The sequence below is a fragment of the Erythrolamprus reginae genome, chromosome 1 (assembly GCF_031021105.1).
Source record: "Erythrolamprus reginae isolate rEryReg1 chromosome 1, rEryReg1.hap1, whole genome shotgun sequence".
NCBI lineage: Eukaryota > Metazoa > Chordata > Lepidosauria > Squamata > Dipsadidae > Erythrolamprus > Erythrolamprus reginae.
This window is the reverse complement of record NC_091950.1, coordinates 54962029-54987026: the sequence shown is the minus strand read 5'-3', so window position 1 is coordinate 54987026 and position 24998 is coordinate 54962029. Positions and strand designations below refer to the sequence as shown.

General features: G+C 39.0%; 1 protein-coding gene across 1 annotated transcript in view; it reads right to left on the bottom strand.

Moving 5' to 3' along the window:
* Positions 1–24998, bottom strand: part of ATG2B (autophagy related 2B) — a 66715-nt gene that overhangs the window by 34479 nt on the left and 7238 nt on the right. Inside the window, exons 3-14 of the mRNA XM_070752637.1 lie at positions 21573–21725; positions 20581–20683; positions 15891–16050; positions 12656–12835; positions 10979–11075; positions 10534–10716; positions 8326–8480; positions 6099–6204; positions 5144–5405; positions 2836–2986; positions 1259–1354; positions 957–1145 (exon numbers count right to left, since the gene is read on the bottom strand). Of these exons, the coding sequence (XP_070608738.1) occupies positions 957–1145; positions 1259–1354; positions 2836–2986; positions 5144–5405; positions 6099–6204; positions 8326–8480; positions 10534–10716; positions 10979–11075; positions 12656–12835; positions 15891–16050; positions 20581–20683; positions 21573–21725 (1835 nt within the window). The remainder of the gene's footprint in view (positions 1–956; positions 1146–1258; positions 1355–2835; positions 2987–5143; positions 5406–6098; positions 6205–8325; positions 8481–10533; positions 10717–10978; positions 11076–12655; positions 12836–15890; positions 16051–20580; positions 20684–21572; positions 21726–24998) is intronic.

The following is a 24998-nucleotide window of genomic DNA, read 5'->3' as shown; positions in this document are numbered from 1 at the left end:
AACTGAGCAGTGAGCAATCGCTCACTTAAAAATCATCATCAACTCAGAGTTTTCCAAACCTGCCCAGAAGCCGAGAGGGAAAGAGTGAGAGGGAAGGGGAGAGAGAGAGGAAGAGAGGAAGAGAGAGAAACAGATAGAAAAAAGAGAGGAAGGAAAAGAGAAAGAAAAAGAATGGGAGTAAGGAAGAGAGAAAGAAAATCAAAATCTAGTTTGAAACTAGCTCAACTATTTAAGTGGCATTTTGATATTGATAGAGTTGCCCTATTATGAGCTCACTGTTATAGACACACAGTATGTATGTATGTATGTATGTATGTATGTATGTATGTATGTATGTATGTATGTATTTATTTATTTATTCTGTGCCGCCCAGTCCCGAAGGGACTGTCGCTCAGACACTATACTTTTCCGCCCACCCCCCAAAAAAATTAGAGGGAACACTGGTCATGCGGGTGCCTTAATTTATAAATGAAAGTCCAGACTCAATTACGGTCATAGGTTGAGGATGACCACCACAAATTAATGTTTGTATTTGTGCATTTATTTATTTAAATATTTTGCTGCCCATCTTATACTTAACCAGGAGAAACCTTCAGGCCTTCTCATATGTAAAAATCACTACACTAAAAGATATTTTCAGGGTGATGTTTTTCATGTCTGGCTTTCTCCTCAGGGACTCAGTCAGGAGCATTTGCAATTCTGTCTAATATTATAGCTGAATTGCCTTGGTAAAATTTTTATTCTGCTTTGTATCTTACCACAATTTAGTTTTGTTTTCTGCCTTTTTATTGTTTACTGCTCTGAGTTATCTAAAGGATAGTTACAATATATGACTAATGAGTAAACAAATAAAAAACAAAAATTTCAATGCATCAAATTTCCAACAAATCAAATATTGCTATAACTAATCAAAATGTAACCAGTACACAAGTAAAGCAGAATGATTTTCTACTTACCAGGCTAATATGTTTGTTGTAAGATGTGTACATGTGGGATGCCATAGTTTCCACTGTAGTTAGCTTCTGTGGTTGAAGCAATGAATTTAGTCTGTCTACAATGCTAATATCCAATTCACAGAATGCTGGACTCAGCTTGATTTGTAAATCTGTTTTCTGGGGAACAGAGCTCAGTCTCCCCTGGCTACCCTGTTAATAAAACACTACAGACTTATTACAAATGTAAAATACAATTTCTACAAAATTGCATAAATTTGTATTTATATTTTTCAAAACTCAGAGAAACTTTTTATCAACTTTACCTGAGGTCCTTTGTTGTCCAAGTGCTTGTAATGAAGTTGAAGGCATGAAGAAGAATGTAACTTGTTTTCTTGCTTTTCACAGTTAAACCTAAGGAGCTTTAAAAGAAAGATAACAAAATTGGTAATAATTCTAATTAAGACACAACTTAGAAAAACCAAAAGCACTGTCTACAATTTTGTGACTGGGTTTCCACATGCCCACTGTGAAATCCCCTTACTCTTATTCTTCTTTCAGCATCAGCCTTCTAAAACACTAGAGAGGAAATGAAGACATGGAGTGATGAAATAGGAAATAAATCTGCTCTTTGGGTGGTTACCAATCTATCAGCAGATTATCAGAATGACAAGGCTCAAAATATTTTTGGGGAAAATAAGAACGTTATTGTTCACCTCACTTCATTACATGATCTTTTACCAAGCAACCCAGAGAGTTCATTATCTTCCTTGCTTTTTTTGGTTATCTAGAGTAATCTAATAGAATTTAGATCCCTAAAATGATGATGATAATGATGATAATGATGATGATGATGATTATTATTATTATTATTATTATTATTATTATTATTATTATTTTGCTTTTTGCAACACCTTTAGAGATTGGAGAAAAAAGAGCTTTAAAAAGGGGGAAATAGTTAAGCATTTTGGACTATTTTCTGATTGCTGGATTATAAAAGCCCTGGCTGGCATGAATTTCTATAGTGGATATTGAAAGTCTGTACACCTGTTAAAATGCCATATTTTAACTGAAATACAATATTTCAGGCTTTTTAAAAATTGAATTGTACAGTTGATATATTAAAAAGTCTTAAGAATCTTAAGACTCATTTATGTTGTCAGGCATGGGCCAATTAGATCTTAGCCTCTGGCCAACGAATGATTGTATGATTGCTGTACGAATGAATATGATTGATTTTTAATACAATTAGGGATTTTAGATAGCTATGTAATTTTAATTTAATTGGATTAATTTTTATTGTAATTTACTGTTTTATATGTTGTAATCTGCCCCGAGTCTTCGGAGAGGGGCAGCATAGAAATCCAATGAATGAATGAATGAATGAATGAATATAGAAAATTTTTTGAGGTGATTATTTTTACATCTCAAAAACCTGACCATTTTTAATCATGGGTGTGTACAGTTTTTATATATTATATTATATTATATTATATTATATTATATTATATTATATTATATTATATTATATTATATTATATTATTATATTATATTAAAATGTTAGTTTTCCCAACTGGGGAATATTTCTGCCTATAGCAACTTTTTCAAAATAGGTATTTCCAATCGAAACATCTAGCTACCAAAAAGTCAATTGTCATAAAACAATCATGTTTACACATTTACCCACTGAATCAGTGATGGGTTGCTCCCAGTTCGGACAGGTTCTTAGAACCAGTAGTGCTGGCGGAAGGAGCGTTGCGCAAGCGCAAACTGGTAGAAAATTTTTTAGAACCCACCACTGCACTGAATGCAATTTATGTGTAAGTAAAAGTATAAGTACAATTTCATACTTTTCTCAGTAGTGTTTCAACTACTTATATTAACTGCACACACATAATTTACCTCTGTATAGTGAGGAATTTGGGAATAGGAGTCTGTGGAAAAGAGGCATTCCAGAAGTTCCATCTGTCCAATGGATAAATCTGTATTTAAACAATGAGAGGCTGATTTTTGTCGCTGCTCATAGGACACTTTGAGGCCTGTACCTATAAATCTAGCATGAGAAATAAGAGAACCAACTATTAATCAATGAACACACATGTAATTGCTCTTTACTGATTGTTATAAAGTTGTAAAAAGACATAATTTTAACTGCCAGAATAAAACATCTGTTTTGCTAACTTTTTCAAATATGCAACAGTATCTCAAACACAAGAAAGTAATTCACTCCAAGTGCTATCTGCCACTAAAGAGAAAAATTGGTCAAGGTTTAAAAAAAAAAAATTAATGGCAAAACTTGCTCTGTAGTCCAGATTTCGGAGCCTCCTAAACATATTCAACTGCCTACTACCGTGTTTCCCCGAAAGTAAGACAGTGTCTTACTTTCTTTTTACCCCCAAAAGCCCCACTACGTCTTACTTTCGGGGTATGTCTTACATTGGAAAAAAATTGAAAGGGTCGCATTCCCGAAGGCATCTCCCCAGAGTCCACAAGGGCAGCCGTGGGACAGGAGCCTCGTGAGCCCTTTTCCAAGTTCAACCTCAGGGCTCCAAGCGGTGTGCACGCGTGGAGCCGCAGACACGTGTCGGGGAAGCGTGTGTCTGGAGGGGAGGAGCCGCTCTGCGCAGTTGGGCAGCCCCACCTGCCTGCCGGAAAGGAGGCGGGCGAAGGAGGGCGCAGCTCCGGCCGCTCGCCTCGGAGCCGGTCGGCCTCGCTGGCCGCTTGCAGCCGAGCCTCGGCAGGACTCGGTTGCTGGGACGAGCGCCTTCGCTGCAAGCCGCCGCCCGGTCGGCTCGCTTCGGACCAGCGCCGTCCTTTGCTTTGCCAAGCCGGGGAAGAGGCGGTGGCGCCGCAGCGAGGCAAGGGGCGCGCGGGGAGCTTGTAAACGACGACGGGGAGAGTCTCCCTTACGCAGCCTGGTGCCAGCTGGCGGTGGCGCGCTGAGCCCAGAGCTTGGGCCACCCAGTGGGCGAGGCGGCAGCCCTGGCCGAAGCGGCGCGGCTCTGGCTGCGGCACGAGCGGAAGCTCTGACTGTGCTTCCTGCGCAAGCCCAACGTGTCGGAGGCATCGGAGCAGTTCGCGGCGCTGGCGAGGGAGCTGTGCGCCCAGGAGAGTCTCCCTTACGCAGCCTGGTGCCAGCTGGCCCAAGCTCTGGGCGCAGCGCGCCACCTCCAGCTGGCACCAGGCTGCGTAAGGGAGACTCTCCTGGGCGCGCAGCTCCCTCGCCAGCGCCGCGAACTGCTCCGACGCCTCCGACACATTGGGCTTGCGCAGGAAGCGCAGTCGGAGCTCCCGCTCGTGCCGCAGCCAGAGCCGCGCCGCTTCATCCAGGGCTGCCGCCTCGCCCGCCGGGTGGCCCAAGCTCTGGGCGCAGCGCGCCACCGCCAGCTGGCACCAGGCTGCGTAAGGGAGACTCTCCTGGGCGCACAGCTCCCTCGCTTTTAGTACCGTGTTTCCCCGAAAGTAAGACATATGTCTTACTTTCGGGGTACGGCTTATATTAGCCGACCCCCCTGAAACCCCCGATACGTCTTACAATCGGGGGTGTCTTACTATCGGGGAAACACGGTATGTAACCGAGAATGGTGGAACTTCTTAGCCAATAGAGGAAAAGGAGTAATTTGGCCAGTTTGAGCTAGTGATTAAAGCACCAGGTTAGAAAGCAGGAGATCATGAGTTCAAATCCTGCCTGAGGCATGAAAGCTGGGTAACTTTGCTTAACTCTGGGTCTCTCTCAGTCCAGTCTACCTTGTTGTTGTACGGAAAATAGGGAGAGGAAGGATGGATACATTCACTGTCTTGAATTTAATTTATAAAAAAATAATAAAGGCTAGATACAAATAAACAAACAAAACACAATTTTTAAAAAATAATCCTTGTATCCATACTTTAAAATCATCAACCAGGCACTTTAAACAGGTTCTATTGTAATAAGTTTCATATCAAAAACAAATTCAATTGTCAATGATGATGCCCATATTATGGAATAAATTACTGTGGATTTGAAGCAACCACTTTCTTACTACATTTAGGAGGGATTCAAAGCGTACTATATTTCTATTCACAGGATTCTCTTATGTTTGAAAGCTGTTATGTTTTAATGTCAATTTATATATTAACAAAACAATAAATTAATGTTAATCTATCATCATTCATATAGACTGCTGGGCTCTATTTCTTACATTACTAGATAAACAAGAAAAAAATGTACCGAAGGTGGTCATGTGAACAAGCCTTTGCAAATACTTTTCGGAGCAACAAAAAATCTTCTGTGGGAATCTGAGCTGGATCAACTTTTTCTATCCGGGTAAAAAAATCCTGTGCCATTGATGTTAGAGGACTAATGTTTAGTGAAGTTTCAGGTGGTGGTAAAGGATCAATATGGAGCACAGACACCGAGAAAGCACCCACTACTAGCCTAAAAAGAAGTTCAGGTTTTGACTCATCCACTGAAATAGATCTGGATGGAAGAGCTGGAATGAAATAAAAATTACACTACTTAAAAATAATCTTCAATAGTATGTCCTCACAATTTAACCCTACTTTTAATTACTACAACATCAGCATTAAGTATTAAATTGCTACACTTGTAATATATTATTACTGCAATGTATTATTAATCAAATAATATATACAGAAGCTAGATATCATCTATGTAGTTGAGACATATTTGAAACAGCTGCTTACATAAGAAAGTAGCATTAGTATCAATTACATTTTTAATACATTACATATTTAAAATATTTACTTTCTTAAGTAAACAGAATTTCAGATATGGCTCAATTCTCTACATACCTGTAAATAAGATGGTATCTAGATACAATATTCATGCATATCAATAATAAAAATACAGTCAAACATTTTTTATTTAAAAAGCATGTGGTATATCATATTCAAATTCACACTTAGCAATACATTATATGGCAGTAACATAACTTAGTGACATTCTTGCATTGTTAACAGTTAAATGCAGTTATGAAAATACAACTATCCAAATTTTCTGAAGTAAACATAATTTTATTTTTAAACTGAAACTATATGTAACAATATGCATGGTGTTATTCACAGCACTAAAAGAAACAAAAAGGTTCCATTGCACTATGTTGAAATAATATGTTACATTGGTTTTGAATAATGAAGTATGATATTCCCCAATTTTCACTTACAAGTTCTTCGTAGTGGAACTGAATGATCAGTGTTAGGTATAAATGATGCACTTCTTAACTGTGGCAGTTCCTGCTTGCTTTGATCAAAGTCTCCCCATGCTGACTGCTATTAAAATAAGAACATAAATGTTATTATTTATTTATTAGATTTGTATGCCACTCCTCTCCGAAGACTCGGAGCGGCTCACAACAATAAAACACAGTACAAATTATGCTTCCATTATATAACATTTCAGCACTCTGTAACTTTATTATTAATAATAAATTATAGAGATGTTACCCACTCTCTCAACTGTTACAAAAACAATAACAATGAAAGGCTTACTCTCTTCCCTACTACTTCTGAACTCTACACAAACCAGGGATAAAATGCTCCCAGTTCGTTCGTATCTTTCGGTTGTTGGAGAGCCGGTCACGAAGGTAGCGCGAAGTTCCACCCACCTACTGCTATTTAGGTTCTATTATTATTATTATTATTATTATTATTATTATTATTATTATTATTATTATTATTATTTATTAGATTTGTATGCCGCCCCTCTCCGCAGACTCAGGGCAGCTAGGCTTTTACCTTCTGCTCATGCACAGAAAGCTTTGAGCATGCGCACAGGGTAAAAGAACCCAAATGGCGGCATCTGGGCAGATGGTCAGAGCCTTGTGCTTCCTTTGTGACAGGCTCTCTGTCAATCTACAAGGACGAGCGAACTGGGAGCATTTCGCCACTGACACAAATCCATAGGAACTAGCCATCAGTACAATGTGAAGTAGTAAAAATATGCTGATGATACCTAATTAAGTATGTCTACGCAATGATGAAAAAGAAATGGGATGAAGGTCCTGATTGTCGCTGAGAGTTGTTGGATGCTAAATGGCAGAGCTAGTTTAAACTGAATCCTACCAAGACAAAGTAGCTGTGAACTGAAAAGCTAATTTAGTCAAAGATGGAGCTATGTTGCAATTTGAACTCATGATTCTTGTTTTTCCAGATGGTGCAATATAACTGGAAATATCTACGAACAGTTACTTGTTATGTGCCTATTGCAACCTTTCCTAGTTCCACCTATTCACAATAATTAATTCTTTTGTCACCTCACAGCTTAATTATAACAATGAGGTTAAGTACAGCCGTTCTTTAATGCCATTCAAAAGTTTCAGCTGTAAAATATACAACAATCTCTGTAGTTATGATCATACCAAGGTTCACCAATGTAATACCACTAGTATTGGAGTTGTAATGGCTGCCAGATATTTTTTGGGTACAATTCAAGGTGCTGATTTATACCTTTAAAGCTCTAACAGCTCAGGCACTGTATATACTGTATGTGACCAGAGGTGGGCTGCTAAGGTGGAACGGTGTTGTGTGCTCGCCTCCGTGGCTCTGAGTGCTAGCAGAGTCCAGCACAATTCTGCTACTGTACCTGGACAGGTAGCAAAATCGCAGGCGGACACGCAGGTGCGCCCGTGGCAAGCATACAACACCGTTCCACCTTAGCAGCCACCTCTGTATGTGACCACATTCTCCAAGGTGATTTTGACTGTCCAGTAAGATCCAGGAGAAAGAGTTTGTTATGAGCCCCCACACTATTGGAATGCCAGCTTCAAGGCTTAAGTCTTCTCAGCAATGGCTCCCCGCCTTTAGAAAGTATGCCTCCAGATATCAACTTACTGGTAGGGGGTTTGTTTTGCTTGTTTTTTGGACAACTATAAAAACACATGACTCTTCAGAAGGGATTTGGAAAGATGTAAAAGTATACTACATGTGAATAGTGCCACACGTTTTTTTTTCCTTTGAGTCTTATTATACAAATACTATAAGAGGTTCAATGTCTCCAGAAATACAACAGCATACAAGATGTAGTAACACAAACAAACAAATAATTTGGGGGGGGGGGACGACAAATGAGCTGATGGAGAATGAGTATTAGCTTGTCCACAATCCATGCATTTTGACTCTAAGGCCTATCAGGCCATTACAGACTTTATTATTTACAAACATATATTAAAAAAACTAGACAATTAACCAGTACCAAACTTGTTGCAATAAGAATGGTTTCAGACCCACAGAAGTTAGGTACTGAGGTAGTAAATGTTATTGTATGTTGGATAATTGGCATGCATGTTTTTGTCCATGGTTATCGCTAAATTTTGTTAAGTATGTTCTACAAACAAAATCACTCCAAAACACATAGTTTCTTTATTCAAATGCAAACAGTTAAGTATTACATACCACCGCAGCACCATGTGGAGATCCTGCTGGGGTAGCAGTATATGTACTAGTTAAAGAAAGATCTAAATCCATAGTTGGTGGTTCTCCAAGAGGTGGCAATGAAGAAAGACTATGAGACATCTCCATGTCAGCCATTGAAAAAAACACCTCTTCTTCTAAAAGAAAAGAATAGATAGTGTTTGTAACATTCAATATAAAAAAAACCAATCACAATTTAAGGAAAAGCACAAAGCTGTAGGTCTCAAAAACAGCATTATGACAGAATTTATACAATCTCTTATCTGGAAGAGAACCACAATTTAGAAAAGAAGCAGAAGCATTGAATAATTCATTATGTCACACAAAGAGAAATAGGAAAACAATATATATGTACTATGAATTGAATCTTATATACCATATTTCCCTAAAAGCCACTACATAATTTAAGATTATCTGTAATTTCTTCTACATCAATTTCCCTACTCTCAACTTCTCACCCTATCACGGTAATTTAGAAGTATACAGTAGTCCCTCGCTATACCGCGCTTCACCTACTGCGGCTTCACTTCATCGCGGGTTTCTGAGGAAGTCGATCGGCAGATTTAAACAGCCCGCCGAACTCGATCGGCAGGTTTTTCAAAAAAAATAATAATCTAAAATTGTATTTAAATACTGTATCTAAAATAAATACTGTGTGGGAAGGGTTTATAAACACTTAAAACAATGAAAACTTACCAAACAATTACAATATAAATACTTAAATAAGTACTATCAGTCGATAAATTCCCCATCGCAGATTTCACCTATCGCGGCCAGGTCTGGAACGTAACACCAGCGATAGGTGAGGGACTACTGTACTATCTAATGCAGTGATGGCGAACCTGTGGTGCCCTCTCTGTGGGCATGTGAGCCATTGCCCCAGCTCAGCTGCACACGCACCTCCTGCCAACCAGCTCACTCTCTGTTGTGCCATGCACAGGGCGCATGCAGGGAGAGTGCATGCATGTGTGGGGCGTGGGAGCATATTGGGGACTGCAAGCACATGCGGGGGTCATGCGGGGGATGTGTATGTGCACGGGGGCAGAGCACATGCATAGGGATTGCATGTGCATTGCCCCCATGTCTCCAGAGAAGGGCGGCATACAACTCTAATAAATAATAATAATAATAATAATAATAATAATAATAATAATAATAATAATAATAATTTTGGGGGTGGGTGCACGCTTTGGGCATTCAGTTTGGAAGAGGTTAGCCATTACTGATCTAATGCATAAAAATAAACTGTACATATTTAACATTAGTTAATTATTAATATAATTAACAAAAATCACTAACTACTTATCAGCTTTCACAAATGAGATAATGTGCAAGTAACAAAATAGGCATCATAATCCAAATATCACAACTTATCTACTTGCATCATATGTTGGAATGCAAATATTTTAGAGGTGAAATTTGAATGATATTAGATATGCTGTTATTACTTTTGTCTCATTGTTTCTTGCTATGTCACAAGGTTGACACTGGGATTGCTGTTAAGACAGTAAAAATGTACCATATTCCAAATTAAACCTGATGTCCCAGTGTTTAGTTTACTGTAGGTCCTTTACTTTCATTCTGTGAAGTTTGAAATATATATTATATTTGACATTACTCTATGACTTTAAAATATTTAGTATGAACTGATAATACTCAGGTTTTTACTTATAACAATACAATAAAACCTCTGGTCACAGATGCTTCTGAACACGATGGAATTAGATTCAAACAAAAAATTCACAAACTTTCTGATTTCCCCTTCTGTGCCATTTCCAAAATTAGTTTTGGGTCCCGACCAAATCAGGTTGCAACCAAAGTTATGGAATGAAATATGGCTGTGGATCAGAGATTCTACTGTACTTCCCTTTGAGTGGTGTTGTTTTGCTGATTGTACAAGGGTTGTATTGTGAGTATTTAATGAGTTTTTAATGCAAGCTGTCAACCCTTCTGGATTGTGTGGTAGCAGAAATGAGGAAAACAAATAAAGTTGAATTTCTTTCAACTCAATTCTTCAGTCGATGATTCATGCTAAACTATTATGTGGCTTATTTGGTTTTGGCTAAATGCAATGTTTAGTTCCATAAGGTCAAATCCACAAATCACGATTTAAAAATCGCTATTATTATGTGCAAACCCATATAAATAGCAATATGCCCTCACACTATGAAGCTTGGATTGTTTGCTCACCACGACTTGAAGGAGTTCTAGCTGCCTCAGCTTCATAAAAACTCAGATCAGACTGTGTGCCTACTGGCAAAGTTTCTTTTCTCAAGTAACGATTGAGCTCCATCTGAATCCGATACTCATCTTCTTGCTGCATTGGCCGATTTTTTCTGTCTTTATTAGATAATTCTATTCTGCTAGGATTCTCTGCAAACAAAAAAAATAGAATTCCAAAGTCCCAGGAAAGATAATTTTCTCCACCTTAAGCTTCAAAGCCTATATTTGAAATAATTTAATCCCACTGTTCCAGTGATGGCATAACATTATCAACCATGCTTCCCCATTAAAAGCTGTACCCTTCTTGTAACTACACAAAACGTTGTCTAGTAAATATTTAAACCTGTGGCAACATGCAAAACTCAGATTGCTCCCTTTATTTTAATCATATTAAACAACAGTTTCAACTTACCTGGTCTGGCAATGGCTGCAAACATATCCAATAAAAGATGTACCTGTCTGGGTGACAGGAACAGGTGTATGGAATCTATCTGTCCATCTACATCCAACTTTAAAAAAAGATTTGATAAGATTTGATAAGAACCAGTTTTCTGTTATTAATCTTGCCATTGAACAAAAACAGAACTTTTATCTCTTATTTTAATTCTTTTATCTTATGAAATATACTGTGGATAGTCTGTGAAATATAATGATTTATTGGAATCCAACTTGCATATTATTTTTGATATATTTTAGCTTAATTGTTTATAAATGTTCTTTGGTATCTCCAAACTGAACAGTCTCTTTTTACATACATAGAAATTAACAGCTGGAGCTTCAATGCTTTATTATTGTGTGTAGACATGCTTAAACACCTGAAATATATGGTATCAATAGAAAAGAATATTTGTGGGTTAGGGTTGAACTGGGAAGTCCTTGGTTCCCTCTGAGCTTGGTTGTTTTCTTGCAGACATTTAATTACCCAACTAGGTAATATCATCAGTCTGATGATGTTGCAGTTGGATAATGCAACACCTGCAAGAAAACAACCAAGCTCAGAACCGCCAAAGACCGCACAACTACAAAATATAAGTCAAGTAAAACCTATGAAATATGTACAGTGCTTGAAAAACTATACATACAATTGATCAATCAACTTAGGGAAGTGGTCAACTGTGGAGGTTTTACTATATACATATCTACTCTATATCCTGACTGAAATTGAGTCTCTATGTATCATTGATTTAATTAAAGAGATTTTTAAAAAGCCCCATTTTCATATTTTAAAACGATCTTTGTATAGAAGAGCAGGCAGAGGAGGGTGGGAGTAGAGTTAAGAGCATCATCAGTTTAGAGTCACTGGGTTCCCACAAGTGCCCCAAGTCAAAACCCTCCTGAATTCTATTGATTCTTATCGGCCAATTTATTATTGTACTTTAGTTTATCAGATTCCTTATGTATGGGCTGGAATAAATCTTTTATCTTACAATTTTATAAATAGACCTGATTCTTTGCACCTGACAATTAGGGATTATTTCAAAGGTTTCTCTGTTCCTCTTTTTTCTGCTGTCAATAGTTTTTCTATATAATATTGAAGCACACAAGTTTTAGTTCTGCAAAAACTCAAAGAAATGCTATTATTGTTTTGCTCTTGATATACTTGTTTCTTGTCTTTGAGTTAAACTTGACAAATGGTGATTACTAGTTAAATAATTTGATTTTAAAATGTTACAAATGACATTGTATTAATTTAACTTGATTTTTTATTCTTGACTGGGTCTATAACTAAAACACCGCTGTTTTAATTGCCTGTATTCTTGTTTAGTTGTATTTATTTCTTCTGATTCTTTCCCCCTTCTTTGCCTTAAAATAGAAATAAAGTTCAAAGCCTAGACAGCAATCATTCATCAGTTAATGACACATACTTCAGATCATCTGCACTGATTTTAAATAATGGACATGCAACAGCATAATAATTACAACATGCTTATCCTTCACTTTTACATAGTAGACAAAACAGAGTTCAACTAGGTACACAAAAGCTTTGTCAAAGAAAAATGGAATGTAGAATAAAGAGAGACATCTATACTAAAACTTGAATAACATGTACCAGGGGTGGGAAAAAACAGGACTATAATTAACAATTAACCTTTGCTCCTGGAAGTACTTCGTTTTGTTTTAATGTAAGACTGAGTTCCATATTTCCAATCAGCTTACATATTTGCACGGGATCTGAGGGAGAAACTTCAGGTACGTTTCGTGCTAGTTGAGGATGCGGCTCGTACATAATTTTTGGATTCCAGCTAGGTGAAAGCTTTGGTTCTGTTAACTTTAAAATACATTAAAATATAGATAAGTACACTTTCTTGGCTGTATGCAGAAATACATGTGTTCAAGCCATCAGAAAACTACAGTACAAAATTTTTCAGTACAGCACAAAACTAGAAACACTGTGATAATGGAATAAAAAAATGTTAACATTACAAATTTAACTATGGTTTTATAGCAATTGTCCTTGCCCTATATTCTGGCCTTCTAGAAGAGCATGAAGTTCTGACTCTGACAACCTGCATGGGGATCCAAGAGCACTATGCAACCTTGAAGGTGCCCTAAGGATGCTTTCTCTGCCTTTTTAACATCATTTTTCTTTATTTTTACTTGTTTGTCATCCTGTTTAGTCTATTTTAATTCTATCTTTTTGTACGGTTCTATGATTTTTATCTAAAATCCACCCAGAGACACTTAGTCAGATGGACAGTACTTAATTTAATAAATAATAATGCATAATGTTCTGACTAGAACATGATACAGGTCACTTAAATTATGAGCTGGAGCTTTTGCGATTAGTATATGTCAAACTATTATACAAACTCCCTTGTTTTATTGTTCTAATTTGTAGCAAGATAACTCTAATTTGGGGGAAAATGCTAATTCAGAAGTATGTCTACCCATTTCACTTCTTTTTAATACAAAGCTAACCACCAACCTAACAAACAGACAATATATCTTAAAGGCATTTTAAAGAATAACATACCGTATATACTCGAGTATAAGCCGAGTTTTTTAGCCCAAAAATGGGCTGAAAAACACAGCCTCGGCTTATACTCGGGTCATTGACAAAGTCACCACACGAGGGCGCCATTGCTTGAGCCAGAGCAAGGAGGCACCAGCTTTTGTCCCCTCTCGCACGCTGTAGTTCCTCTCCCTAGCTCAAGCAAATGAGGCAGCCATTTGCTCCAACCGAGAGTGGAAAAAAGCAATGGTGAGTAACTATTCCTTGCTCTCTTTGCATTGCCCTTACTCGGATTAAAAAGGCCCCCTGCTGTCAGATTCTCCTCCCCCTCCTTTGAAAGGATTTAAACTGTTTAAAAATGGTATTTTGTGGTAGTTGCTGTCCTTGCTTGGATAGGATCTAATAATGTGTTATGAGGCAGAGCTAGACAGGAATTCTTTTTCTATCTGTCTATCTTTCTATCTATCTATTTTTCTATCTATCTATCTATCTATCTATCTATCTATCTGTATCTATTTCTTTCTTTCTATCTATCTATCTATCTATCTATCTATTTTTCTATCTGTCTGTCTGTCTATCTATCTTTCTATCTATATCTATCTGTCTATCTATCTATCTATCTATCTATCTATCATCTATCTATCTGTATCTATTTCTATCTATCTATTTTGCTATCTAACTATTTTTCTATCTATCTATCTATCTATCTATCTATCTATCTGTATCTGTATCTATTTCTATCTATCTATCTATCTATCTATCTATCTATCTATCTATTTTTCTATCTGTCTGTCTGTCTGTCTATCTATCTTTCTATCTATCTATATCTATCTATCTATCTATCTATCTGTATCTATTTCTATCTATCTATCTATCTATCTATCTATCTATCTATCTATCTATCTATCTATTTGGTTTTCTATGCTGATAACCTCACAGCAGCTAATGCTGAAGCTCTTCTTTGGATACACTTATTTATTTGTTTGTTTGTTTGTTTGTTTATTTATTTAAATGGATTTGTATGCAATCCCTCTCCAAGGACTCAGGGTGGCTCACAGCATATATAAAAACAGAACAATAATGTAAATCCAATTAATGATGAGAAGGAATCCAGTTTTGAAGGATTTTAACTCTTAGGTTTTAGCTTTGTTCCTGATCGAGCTACTTTTTTAACTTTTTAATTTATTGTTAATATTGTTAATTTGTTTACCCTCTTTTAAATTTACAGAGCTAGTTTACTGGTTTTCTTTAAAATAAATATTCTAAAACATGTCTCAATTAATGTAATTTTATTGTCTTCCATTTTTATAAGTTACCAGGTAGCCACTGCATTTTCTAACCTCGGCTTATACTCGGGTCAATACGTTTTCCCAGTTTTTGTGGCAAAAATTGGTGCCTCGGCTTATACTCGGGTCGGCTTATACTCGAGTATATACGGTAGTTGGTGGTGATAGGCCTGTGCTTTACCGGAAAATGCCCCCACACCCCCAAAAAAGGTAATGGTAAGTTGAAGGGTTACTTGACTTTGGGATAAAGTAGTCTTATAACTGACCACGAAGCAACGTTGAATATTTAGAATATTCTTTACTGCCATATTTACAAAGGTGCATGATAATCCGTATGGATGGATTTAACAACATTTTGGTAAATGCTAAATTGCTCGATTTAGCCTTTACAGAAATAGACATTCAAAACTACAAATGCCTGGCAGAGAAATATGAAAATTGGGAGAGAAAACCTGCTTTTTTAAATATGTAATTTTTACAATACATAGACAATTTATACAGGTAGCCCTTGCTTACTGATGATAACTGGCAGAGGAAGCTCTGTTGCTTAGTGACAAAGTTATAAAGCACAACAGCCACGCAACCACACCAACTTATGACAGCAGTTTTGATTGTCTCAGATGTTAGGCAAATTCCACACAACTGTAGGGGTGGTTAAATGATTATCATTTGCAATTTCCCCACTGACTTTGCAACAAGGAAGCTGGCAGTGAAAGTTGCAGATAGTAATCACATGACCTTAGGGATGCTACATCATCTGCAACTGCACGGACCACTGTGCCCCTTCTTTAGCATCATCAGAACTTCAAATGCATCACTAAACAAGTGAATGTTAAGCAACAATCACACGTATATTTTAAAGTATATTTTCACACTCCATCGTGACAAATGGTATTCAAGTTCTTGGAATACTGATCAGGAGAGTAACTATCTAGTCTCAATAGATGGAAGGTTACTGTCTCTGCTGAATGACAACTCAGCTGTAGTTTTGCTTTGTTTTTATAGTATAACCTACCAAAATTGATATTTTGAAATTTGAATTTCTGGTACTATAGAAATACAATAAAAAATAAACAGAATTTTACCAACTGTGTAGTAGAACAGACTGGAGAGGACTTTGCTGATGCTGGAAATTCTTCCCAGAAAAAAGAGACACCTGAGAGCTGTAATAATTTGTGAGCAAAAGCTGTGGGCTGATGTACATTTCCAGAACATTCATCAGCAGTTTCATCACAGTACACCGTTCTGTAAGCAGTGAAATCAATAATGAAATAAGGATAGAATACAAATTTATAATTTTCTTGTTTATATCACATACATAGCTTCAAAGAAAAAAACCCAAGAAAGACCAGTTGCCTTTTGGAAAAAACACCTTTGGAACAACCATGATCTGGATAATTGAGAATCTCCATAAAAATCTAGCAAAGCATTACTGTATCACATGGGCACAGAAGCATATGCAACTTAACCTCTAATAAAATTAATGCACCAATTTAATTACAAAATTGCTATATATTCTTACAAGTTTAAAATTCTAATCACTATTGCTACAGACATAATCAATGTCAAGTTCTATTACAGTGATCCCTCGAGTTTCGTGATCTCGATCTTCGCGAAACGCTATATCGTGATTTTTCAACAAATAATACCATCTCGATCTTCGCAAAACGCTATATCGCGATTTTTCAAAAAATAATAAATTAAAAATACGTGCGCGGTTTTTCCCGCCCGATGACATCACGCGTCATCACCAAACTGACGTCTACCATTGCTGGTTGGCCGAAATCTCGGCCAATCAGCTTTGCCATTGCAATAAGTTTGCCCGGCAATGGTGATACAGCAAAATTTCAGCCAATCAGCGTTGTCATTGCAAACATTTCGCCCGACAATGCTGATGGACAGAAATCTCGGCCAATCAGTGTTGTTTGCTCAGCGTGCTTTGCTTTGAAACTTTTGGAACTGTTTGTCAGAGCTGTTTGTCGGAGGTGTTTCTTGGATCTGTTTCTTGGAGCTGTTTCTTGGAGCTGTTTCTTGGAGCTGTTTGTGAAGACTTCTTGGAAGATGGCTCCTGAACGATGCATGCGGAGTGGAGGCGGCGACGCTAAAAAGAGCAGGAAGATGCTGACAATCAAGGAGAAAATTGAACTTTTGGACATGCTGAAAGCGGGACGTTCTAATGTAGATGTTGGTCGGCATTATGGGATCAACGAATCGATTGTGCGATACATTCGGAAAGACAAAAAGAAGATAAGGCAAACTTCTCAGATAACATTCAACAAGGCTGCAAAAAGAATGGTGACGCCTAGAAACAAACGCCTTATGAAGATGGAAGCTGCTTTGTCTGTGTGGGTACAAGACTGCCGCAAAAAGAGCATTGCTTTGGATACGAACACTATACGAACCAAGGCGCAGCAATTGTACAACCGTCTTGAAGACACAGAAGGAGGCGATGCAGATGAGGGAAACCCAGGTGAGGGCTGGGGTTTTTTATTCTGTCATTACTGTATTTAAGTGTTTTTTAAGGAAGGAGGGAGGGAGGGAGGGATGGAAGGAGGGAGGGATGGAAGGAAGGAAGGAGGGAGGGATGGAAGGAGGGAGGGATGGAAGGAGGGATGGAAGGAGGGAGGGATGGATGGAAGGAAGGAAGGAGGGAGGCAGTGATGGAAGGAGGGAGGGATGGAAGGAGGGAGGGATGGAAGGAAGGAAGGATGGAAGGAGGGATGGAAGGAAGGAGGGATGGAAGGAAGGAGGGAGGGATGGAAGGAGGGAGGGATGGAAGGAGGGAGGGATGGAAGGACTGTATGCTTTCATTCAAGTCACTTCTCTCTCCCTTTCCTGTCATTCTCTGTAGATGAAGGTGCTGGTGACTCTGAAGACCCCCAGCCATCAACATCTTCTGCTTCTTCAGCCCCAGCCACATTCACAGCAAGCAAAGGGTGGTTTGACAAATTTCAACGGCGCTATGGCCTGAAGAGTGTGTCATTGCATGGAGAAGCTGCCTCAGCAGATACAGGTGCAGCCGAAAACTTTGCCAGCGCACGTTTAAAGATCTAATTGCAGAAGGGGGCTACCTTCCAGAACAGGTGTTCAACATGGACGAAACAGGCCTGTTCTGGAAGAGGATGCCTTCACGGACTGTCTTGATGCAAGATGAAGCCAAAGCCCCTGGCTTTAAGGCCATGAAAGATAGAGTGACTTTGATCATGTGTGGGAATGCAGCAGGCTTTTTGATGAAGCCAGGGCTAATTTATAAGTCACGAAATCCAAGAGCCCTCAAGAACAGAAATAAGAATGGATGCATAATCCTAAAGCATGGATTACAAAACCCCTCACACGGGACTGGTTTCATCAGTGCTTCATCCCACAGGTGAAGGATTATTTGGCTGCCAAAGGACTCAATTTCAAAGTGCTTCTCCTAATGGACAATGCTGGAGGCCATGATGACCTGGCACATGAACATGATGGGGTGCAAGTCGAATTCTTGCCACCAAACACCACATCGCTTATCCAGCCGATGGATCAAGGTGTTATCCACGCATTTAAGGCACTGTACACGCGCAATTCTCTTGGAAGCATCGTGGAAGCAATGGATGCTGATGAAAACTTCACATTGAAGGCCTACTGGCGTCAGTACACAATTGCATCTTGTCTGAAGAACATTCAGAATGCCTTAATGGATATGAAGTCACAGACAATGAATGCCTGCTGGAGGAAATTGTGGCCAGAAGTGGTGCATGATTACAGGGGATTTGCTCCCGAAGAAATTCAAGATGCTGCAGGCCAGAACTCTGTGAAGCTGGCACAGGCACTGGGTGGAGAAGGCTTCGTTGACATGACACCAGAGGAAGTCAATGGTTTGCTTGATGAGCATGGCCTACCGCTGACAGACAGAGATCTGGAGGAGCTGACCAGGTCAGCAAGTGAAGAAGATGAGGAAGAGGAAGCTGAACAAGCTGAGGAAGAAGATGTTGGCCTAACGCTTGAGCGGCTTGCAGAACTGAACAGAGCTGCTGCAAATGTACAACGCATGGTGGAACTTTGGGATCCCAACATGACTCGGTCTATACAATTTAAGGCCTCCCTTGACAACACCTTTGCACCATACAGAGCCATGTTAGCCAAGAAAAAGAAAATGTGCCAACAACTGCCCATAACTATGTTTGTCACAAAAACCACGAGGTCTGTCACACCATCACCTGCAGCATCCATTGTAGACATGGTGATAGAAGAAGATCCCGATTTATCCTAGTTATGCTAACCCCCCCCCCCAAAATGTAAAAATGTAAATAAATATTGTTATTATTTCTATCAGGATGACTAAGTGTGTTATTCAATGTGTACAGTACAGGTACAGGTAGAGGTACAGTACAGTACATTAAGGGGATGGGAAATGGTAATTTGTGGGTTGAAAGTGTTGGGACTGAGTGGCATACAGAATAATGAATGAATGACTGAGTGAATGAAATTCAAACACAGGTGAGGGCTGGGGTTTTTTATTCTGTCATTGTTTAAGTGCTTTTTACGGAAGGAAGGAAGGAGGGAGGGAAGGAGGGAGGGAAGGAGGGAAGGGAGGGATGGAAGGAGGAAGGGATGGAAGGAGGGATGGAAGGAGGGAGGGATGGAAACATAGAAACATAGAAACATAGAAGTCTGACGGCAGAAAAAGACCCCATGGTCCATCTAGTCTGCCCTTATAGTATTTTCTGTATTTTATCTTAGGATGGATATATGTTTATCCCAGGCATGTTTAAATTCAGTTACTGTGGATTTATCTACCACGTCTGCTGGAAGTTTGTTCCAAGGATCTACTACTCTTTCAGTAAAATAATATTTTCTCATGTTGCTTTTGATCTTTCCCCCAACTAACCTCAGATTGTTCCCCTTGTTCTTGTGTTCACTTTCCTATTAAAAACACTTCCTTCCTGGACCTTATTTAACCCTTTAATATATTTAAATGTTTCGATCATGTCCCCCCTTTTCCTTCTGTCCTCCAGACTATACATGGAAGGAAGGAAGGAGGGAGGGATGGAAGGAGGGATGGAAGGAGGGAGGGATGGAAGGAGGGATGGAAGGAGGGATGGAAGGAGGGAGGGATGGAAGGAAGGAAGGAGGGATGGAAGGAGGGATGGAAGGAGGGAGGGATGGAAGGAAGGAAGGAAGGAGGGAGGGATGGAAGGAGGGATGGAAGGAGGGAGGGATGGAAGGAAGGAGGGATGGAAGGAAGGAAGGAAGGAGGGAGGGATGGAAGGAGGGAGGGATGGAAGGAGGGAGGGATGGAAGGAGAGAAGGGAAGGAAGGAGGGAAGGAAGGAGGGAGGGATGGAAGGAAGGAAGGAGGGAGGGATGGAAGGAGGGAGGGAAGGAAAAAGCCGAGAAGCCGTTGCCACAAGCGCTGCTGAAGGAGGACTTGTGCCCCAAGAAAGCCGGTGAGAGGGGCGAATCGGGCGGGGGGTAGCGGCGAGGAGCCCGGAGGCGCTGGGGGGGGTGGCCGGCATGAAAAACAACCATTGCCAGCCTCCGAACTGCCGTTGCCCCACCATCTGCGCGTGCGCGGCCATGGAAAACAGGACGCGCATGCGCAGATGGTGTTTTTACTTCCGCACCGCTACATCGCGAAAAATCGATTATCGCGAGGGGTCTTGGAACGGAACCCTCGCGATAATCGAGGGATCACTGTATTGAGGAATAAATAGAAGCTTTATTTTAAATTCTCATAAAGTACTGATTCTATTCCAGCCAACATTTAAAATAAAAAACAAAAACAAAATCTACTTACTTATCAATATGAATTTCCAGTGCTGTTCCGCTTTTAGAATTATCTGGCACATGTTCAATTCTGAGAACAGTGTCTAAAAAATTGATTTTCACTCTTCTTAAAACTACAGAAAAAATACCAAGATAAGAAATAAGTGTTACACTTGCTTGATTCTGACTAGGCAGAAAGAATCATATTATCAAATCCAATACACATCACACTGAGCAATAAACTACAGTTTATAAATAATAATTGATCACATAATATATTAAGCCAGAAGGAAAGAAATACTTAAAAACCTATATAATCAGCTAAGTAGATACTACTACTATTTCCTACATCCACTGACTGATGTAGGAATGTCCAGACTGAGCCTGAGGGTGGAGTTAAACACTTCATGAGTTTGGAACTGCTACGATCCTAAAAGAGATTTATGTCCAGCTACTCTTTTTAACTCCCTTGACTCTTATTTGGCACCAATTTGCCTTGATTGTTAGATTATCAGATTCCTGCATATAGATAGCATAAAATAAACGCATAGTGCTTTTGAATTCTATCCTGGCTTCTGGTTGATAAAAAAATTGAAATAACGATGCTGCTATTGTTCCTTTTAATTATATAGGCAAATGAACTCTTTCATCCCCCCCCACCTTCCCAAGTAAAATCAGATTACAATGCACTAATCACTATGTAAGAAAAATAATTGGTATATGCATTTCTTCTAACAATTCAAACCATCTGGGTAGAAAACGTTTAAGGACTAAAATATTGGGCAATTGAGACTGCTGAACGAACATGTGGAACATTGTCACTGACCTCCCTTTTCTAACTATTGTGAAAGTAATTTATACAAACCTGTCCCATCACACCACAGCAGCACCTATATGCACCTGTATATGCAACTAAATAATGCCACAACATTTTAAAATTTGACCACTATTGTGACTTAATTAACAAAATATACTTTTTGACTAACTGATCATTTACTTTGTAGTTTATGAAGCAAACAGTACCTGTTTCAATTGTTTCAGCAAATTTCTCAAGTCCTTCAAAAGGCTGGGACCCTTCTCCTTGTTCATCTGTCAGTTTTTGACTAAGGCATTCTTTTGCAAGCTGCATGCTACTCGTCATAAAGCTTGACCAATACATTGGTTCTGAACTAGAAGCTACAAAAACAAGTCAAACATGCTTTATTTTTAGTCAACTTCAGCCACTAGCAATATTAAATCACGAGGATGAATCAGTAATAGGAAATCTTTTTTTTTTACCCAGGACTTTGAACATTCTAATTAATCCAGAACTTAGCAACTAAGAACTCAAAACTATTTTGCTGCTGACCAATTTCTTATATTCTATATATATATATTTATATATTTATATTTTTAGATTTTTATATTCTCTATTTTGTGCTTTAATAATTAACTTATATTTTTAACTAAATTATTGGGGGGTTTTTTAATTGATGAATAATTGGAATGAGTTTAGGAGCATATATGGGATGAATGATTGAGATGGGTGGGGTGGGATGGGTGGGGTGGGTGGGAGTGTGGTATTGACGAGGTGAATGGAAATAGTATGACTGACTTAATTGGCCCACCTGACGCTGGAGAGGCAGGAGGGGAGGGGGCACCTATCTCTGAGGTGGCAGAGGGTCAGAATATCCCAGTACTGCTGGGGAGAGGCAGATATGGCAGAAGCCATGGAGCTAGCTGTTCTAGGGGAAGGAGAGAACGCTGCTTAACAGCAATCCCTTGTTCCAACTCCGTGAGCTCAACCCAGGGCACTGGTGACGAATGTAATTCTGGCCCTGGGCTCAGGCTGCTGCTACTCAATGCCAGGTCGGTGGTAAATAAAGCTCTCCTCATCCAGGATTTGATCCTGGATAGGGAGGCCGACCTGGCATTTGTGACTGAGACCTGGCTGCGCCCGGAAGTAGGAGTTCCTCTCTCTGAAATTTGCCTAGCCAGGTTTCAGATTTGGCATCAGCCTCGACCCCAGGAAAGGGGGGGAGGAGTGGCTATTATAGCCAGGGAGAGCCTTTGCTTGCGTAGACTCGTTGCCCCAGAGATTGCAGGTTGTGAGTCCCTCCTGGTGAAGTTGGACTTAGGGGTTCAGGTGGGCTTGTTGCTCACGTACCTGCCTCCCAGCTATGTGTCAACAGCCCTACCTGTGCTGCTCGAAGAGGTAACCGGGCTGGCGGTGGGGTTCCCCAGACTTATTGTCTTGGGGGACTTTAACTCGCCGTCGCTCGGCGAAGCCTCTGGGCTAGTGCAGGAGTTCATGGCCATCAGGCATGGGGGAACTGAGACATCTCCCCCAGGCCTATATAGTTTATGTATGGTATGCTTGTGCTGTATGTTTCTTTTTACCCCCCAAAAGAAGGTGAAAACTTGGGTGCATCTTATACATGGGATATAGCCCCACTCAGCCACCCCTACACTGTGACCTTTGCCTCCTAGAAATTTATACCTCCTTTCAGCAAACAGAACAGAGCCTGTTAAGCCAAGCAGCTCAGTATCAGCTTTCCCACCTTCAGCTAATTTGAGGCCACCTGTTAAACTGAAAGTGAAACTAGCTGCAAGGAGCCAAATTGCTGGGAAAGAGACACAGGTTGTTATTTTCTGCTGAACTGGATGCAAGGTGGTAAGTCAATAACTATAAATGTCTGTAGAATGTTCAAATTATTCAAGGTTTTTTTAAAGACTGCTTTATTATTATTCTAAACAAAATGAAGAAGCTATTTAAGATAAATTCTTGATCCAACTAGACCTAGTAGTATTGTATCTTCTTTTAAATATCAGAGAATAACTATACTTCCAGAAAGCCACATACATTTTAAAGCTCTTTAAAGTTTAATCTGAAATGTAACAGTGTCCTCTTTAGTATAAAGATAAGGCATCTGAGTTAAATCTTGATTTAGTCATGTTTGGAGTAGATCTATTTAAATAATTGGGAGGAGTTAGTGTGATTACATTTAAGAAAACTTTCTGGCATCTTCTGGAGTCTTTGGAGAGGGGTGACATACAAGTCTAATAAATTATTATTAATAATAATAATAAAATTATTAATATATTGCCATTATGTACATTTGTCCAATTCTTTGCTATTTCTATGGGTCAGGCACACATGCACAGAAATACACAGCAAACAGTGTGCATCATTTGTACTGTTTGCCGTGAGGCAAATTGCTGGATGGCGGAAGCAGAATTTCTTTCCTTGTTTTCCTCCCCCAAAATTAAGGTGCGTCTTATACTCCAAAAATATGGCATTGTTCTGCTGTAGAATTCAAAAGGGTAGACTTCTACAGCAGAACATGGAAATATGGATAATTATATTACAAACACCTAATACGTGTAATAGGTTTGGTCTTAAGCATTCTGAGGATTTTTCCAAATGCTCTGAGATGCTAATCAGCAATTTTATATTGCCTGTGAATGAAAAGCAGGACCTCTCCAAGCATGAATATGATAAATGAAAATTATATGGCTACATAATAGCAATAGTAGACATATATCGCTTCAAAGTGCTTTATAGCCCTCTCTAAGTGGTTTAGAGTCTGCCCCCAACAAATTGGGTCCTCATTATAAAATAAAACTGCTTTTCCCATATAGTCAGAATTCAGACAATAGATATAATTATGTAGTTATGGTCAAGATTCTGAACAAAAGAAAAGCAATATGAAAACTATTATTTTATGAAGAAACTTTAAATCAGATGTGAGTTTATAATATGTACAACATAAAAGAGTTGGAAGGGACCTTGGTGGTCTTCTACTCCAATCCCCAGTTCAAGCATGAGACCCTCTACTATTTCAAATAAGTGGCTATTCAATCTCTTCTTTAAAATATCAAGTTGTAAATTCAGTGAATCTATATACGTATCAATAGCCTACAGCTGTCTTTATATTAAGTAACAAACTTGTTTATAAGACAAAGCATATCAGTTTTGAAATTAAGTATTTGAGCCAAAAATTGTATATATTTGAACACTGACCAATATTCTTTGTCCCGAGTCAAGGAGATTATTTTCAGTAATACTTATTTCCTTATTATCTGATTAGACATGGATAAACATACATATTGGCTCATGATACCATACCTATTTGATATTCAGATATTCCACTTAGCAAAAATTAAGTGGATACAACTTAACACCTATTTGTTTATTACAGTTCAAAATTACAACAGTGCTGAAAAAGTGGGTTATCATCAGACCTCATATTTACCACAGTGTTCCTATGGCTATGTGAGCACCATTTGCAACCTTCTCAGCTAGCAAAGTCAACAGGGAAACCAGCAGGTCATGTGATGCCATCATGTAATGTCTTGCTTAAAGACCATGAATGATTCGCTTAACTGGAATCATGACTGCCAGGACTTCTCTTGCGATGTGAGACAATTACATGATGTTTACTCAGCAATGGAGTTGCCAGTCCCAAT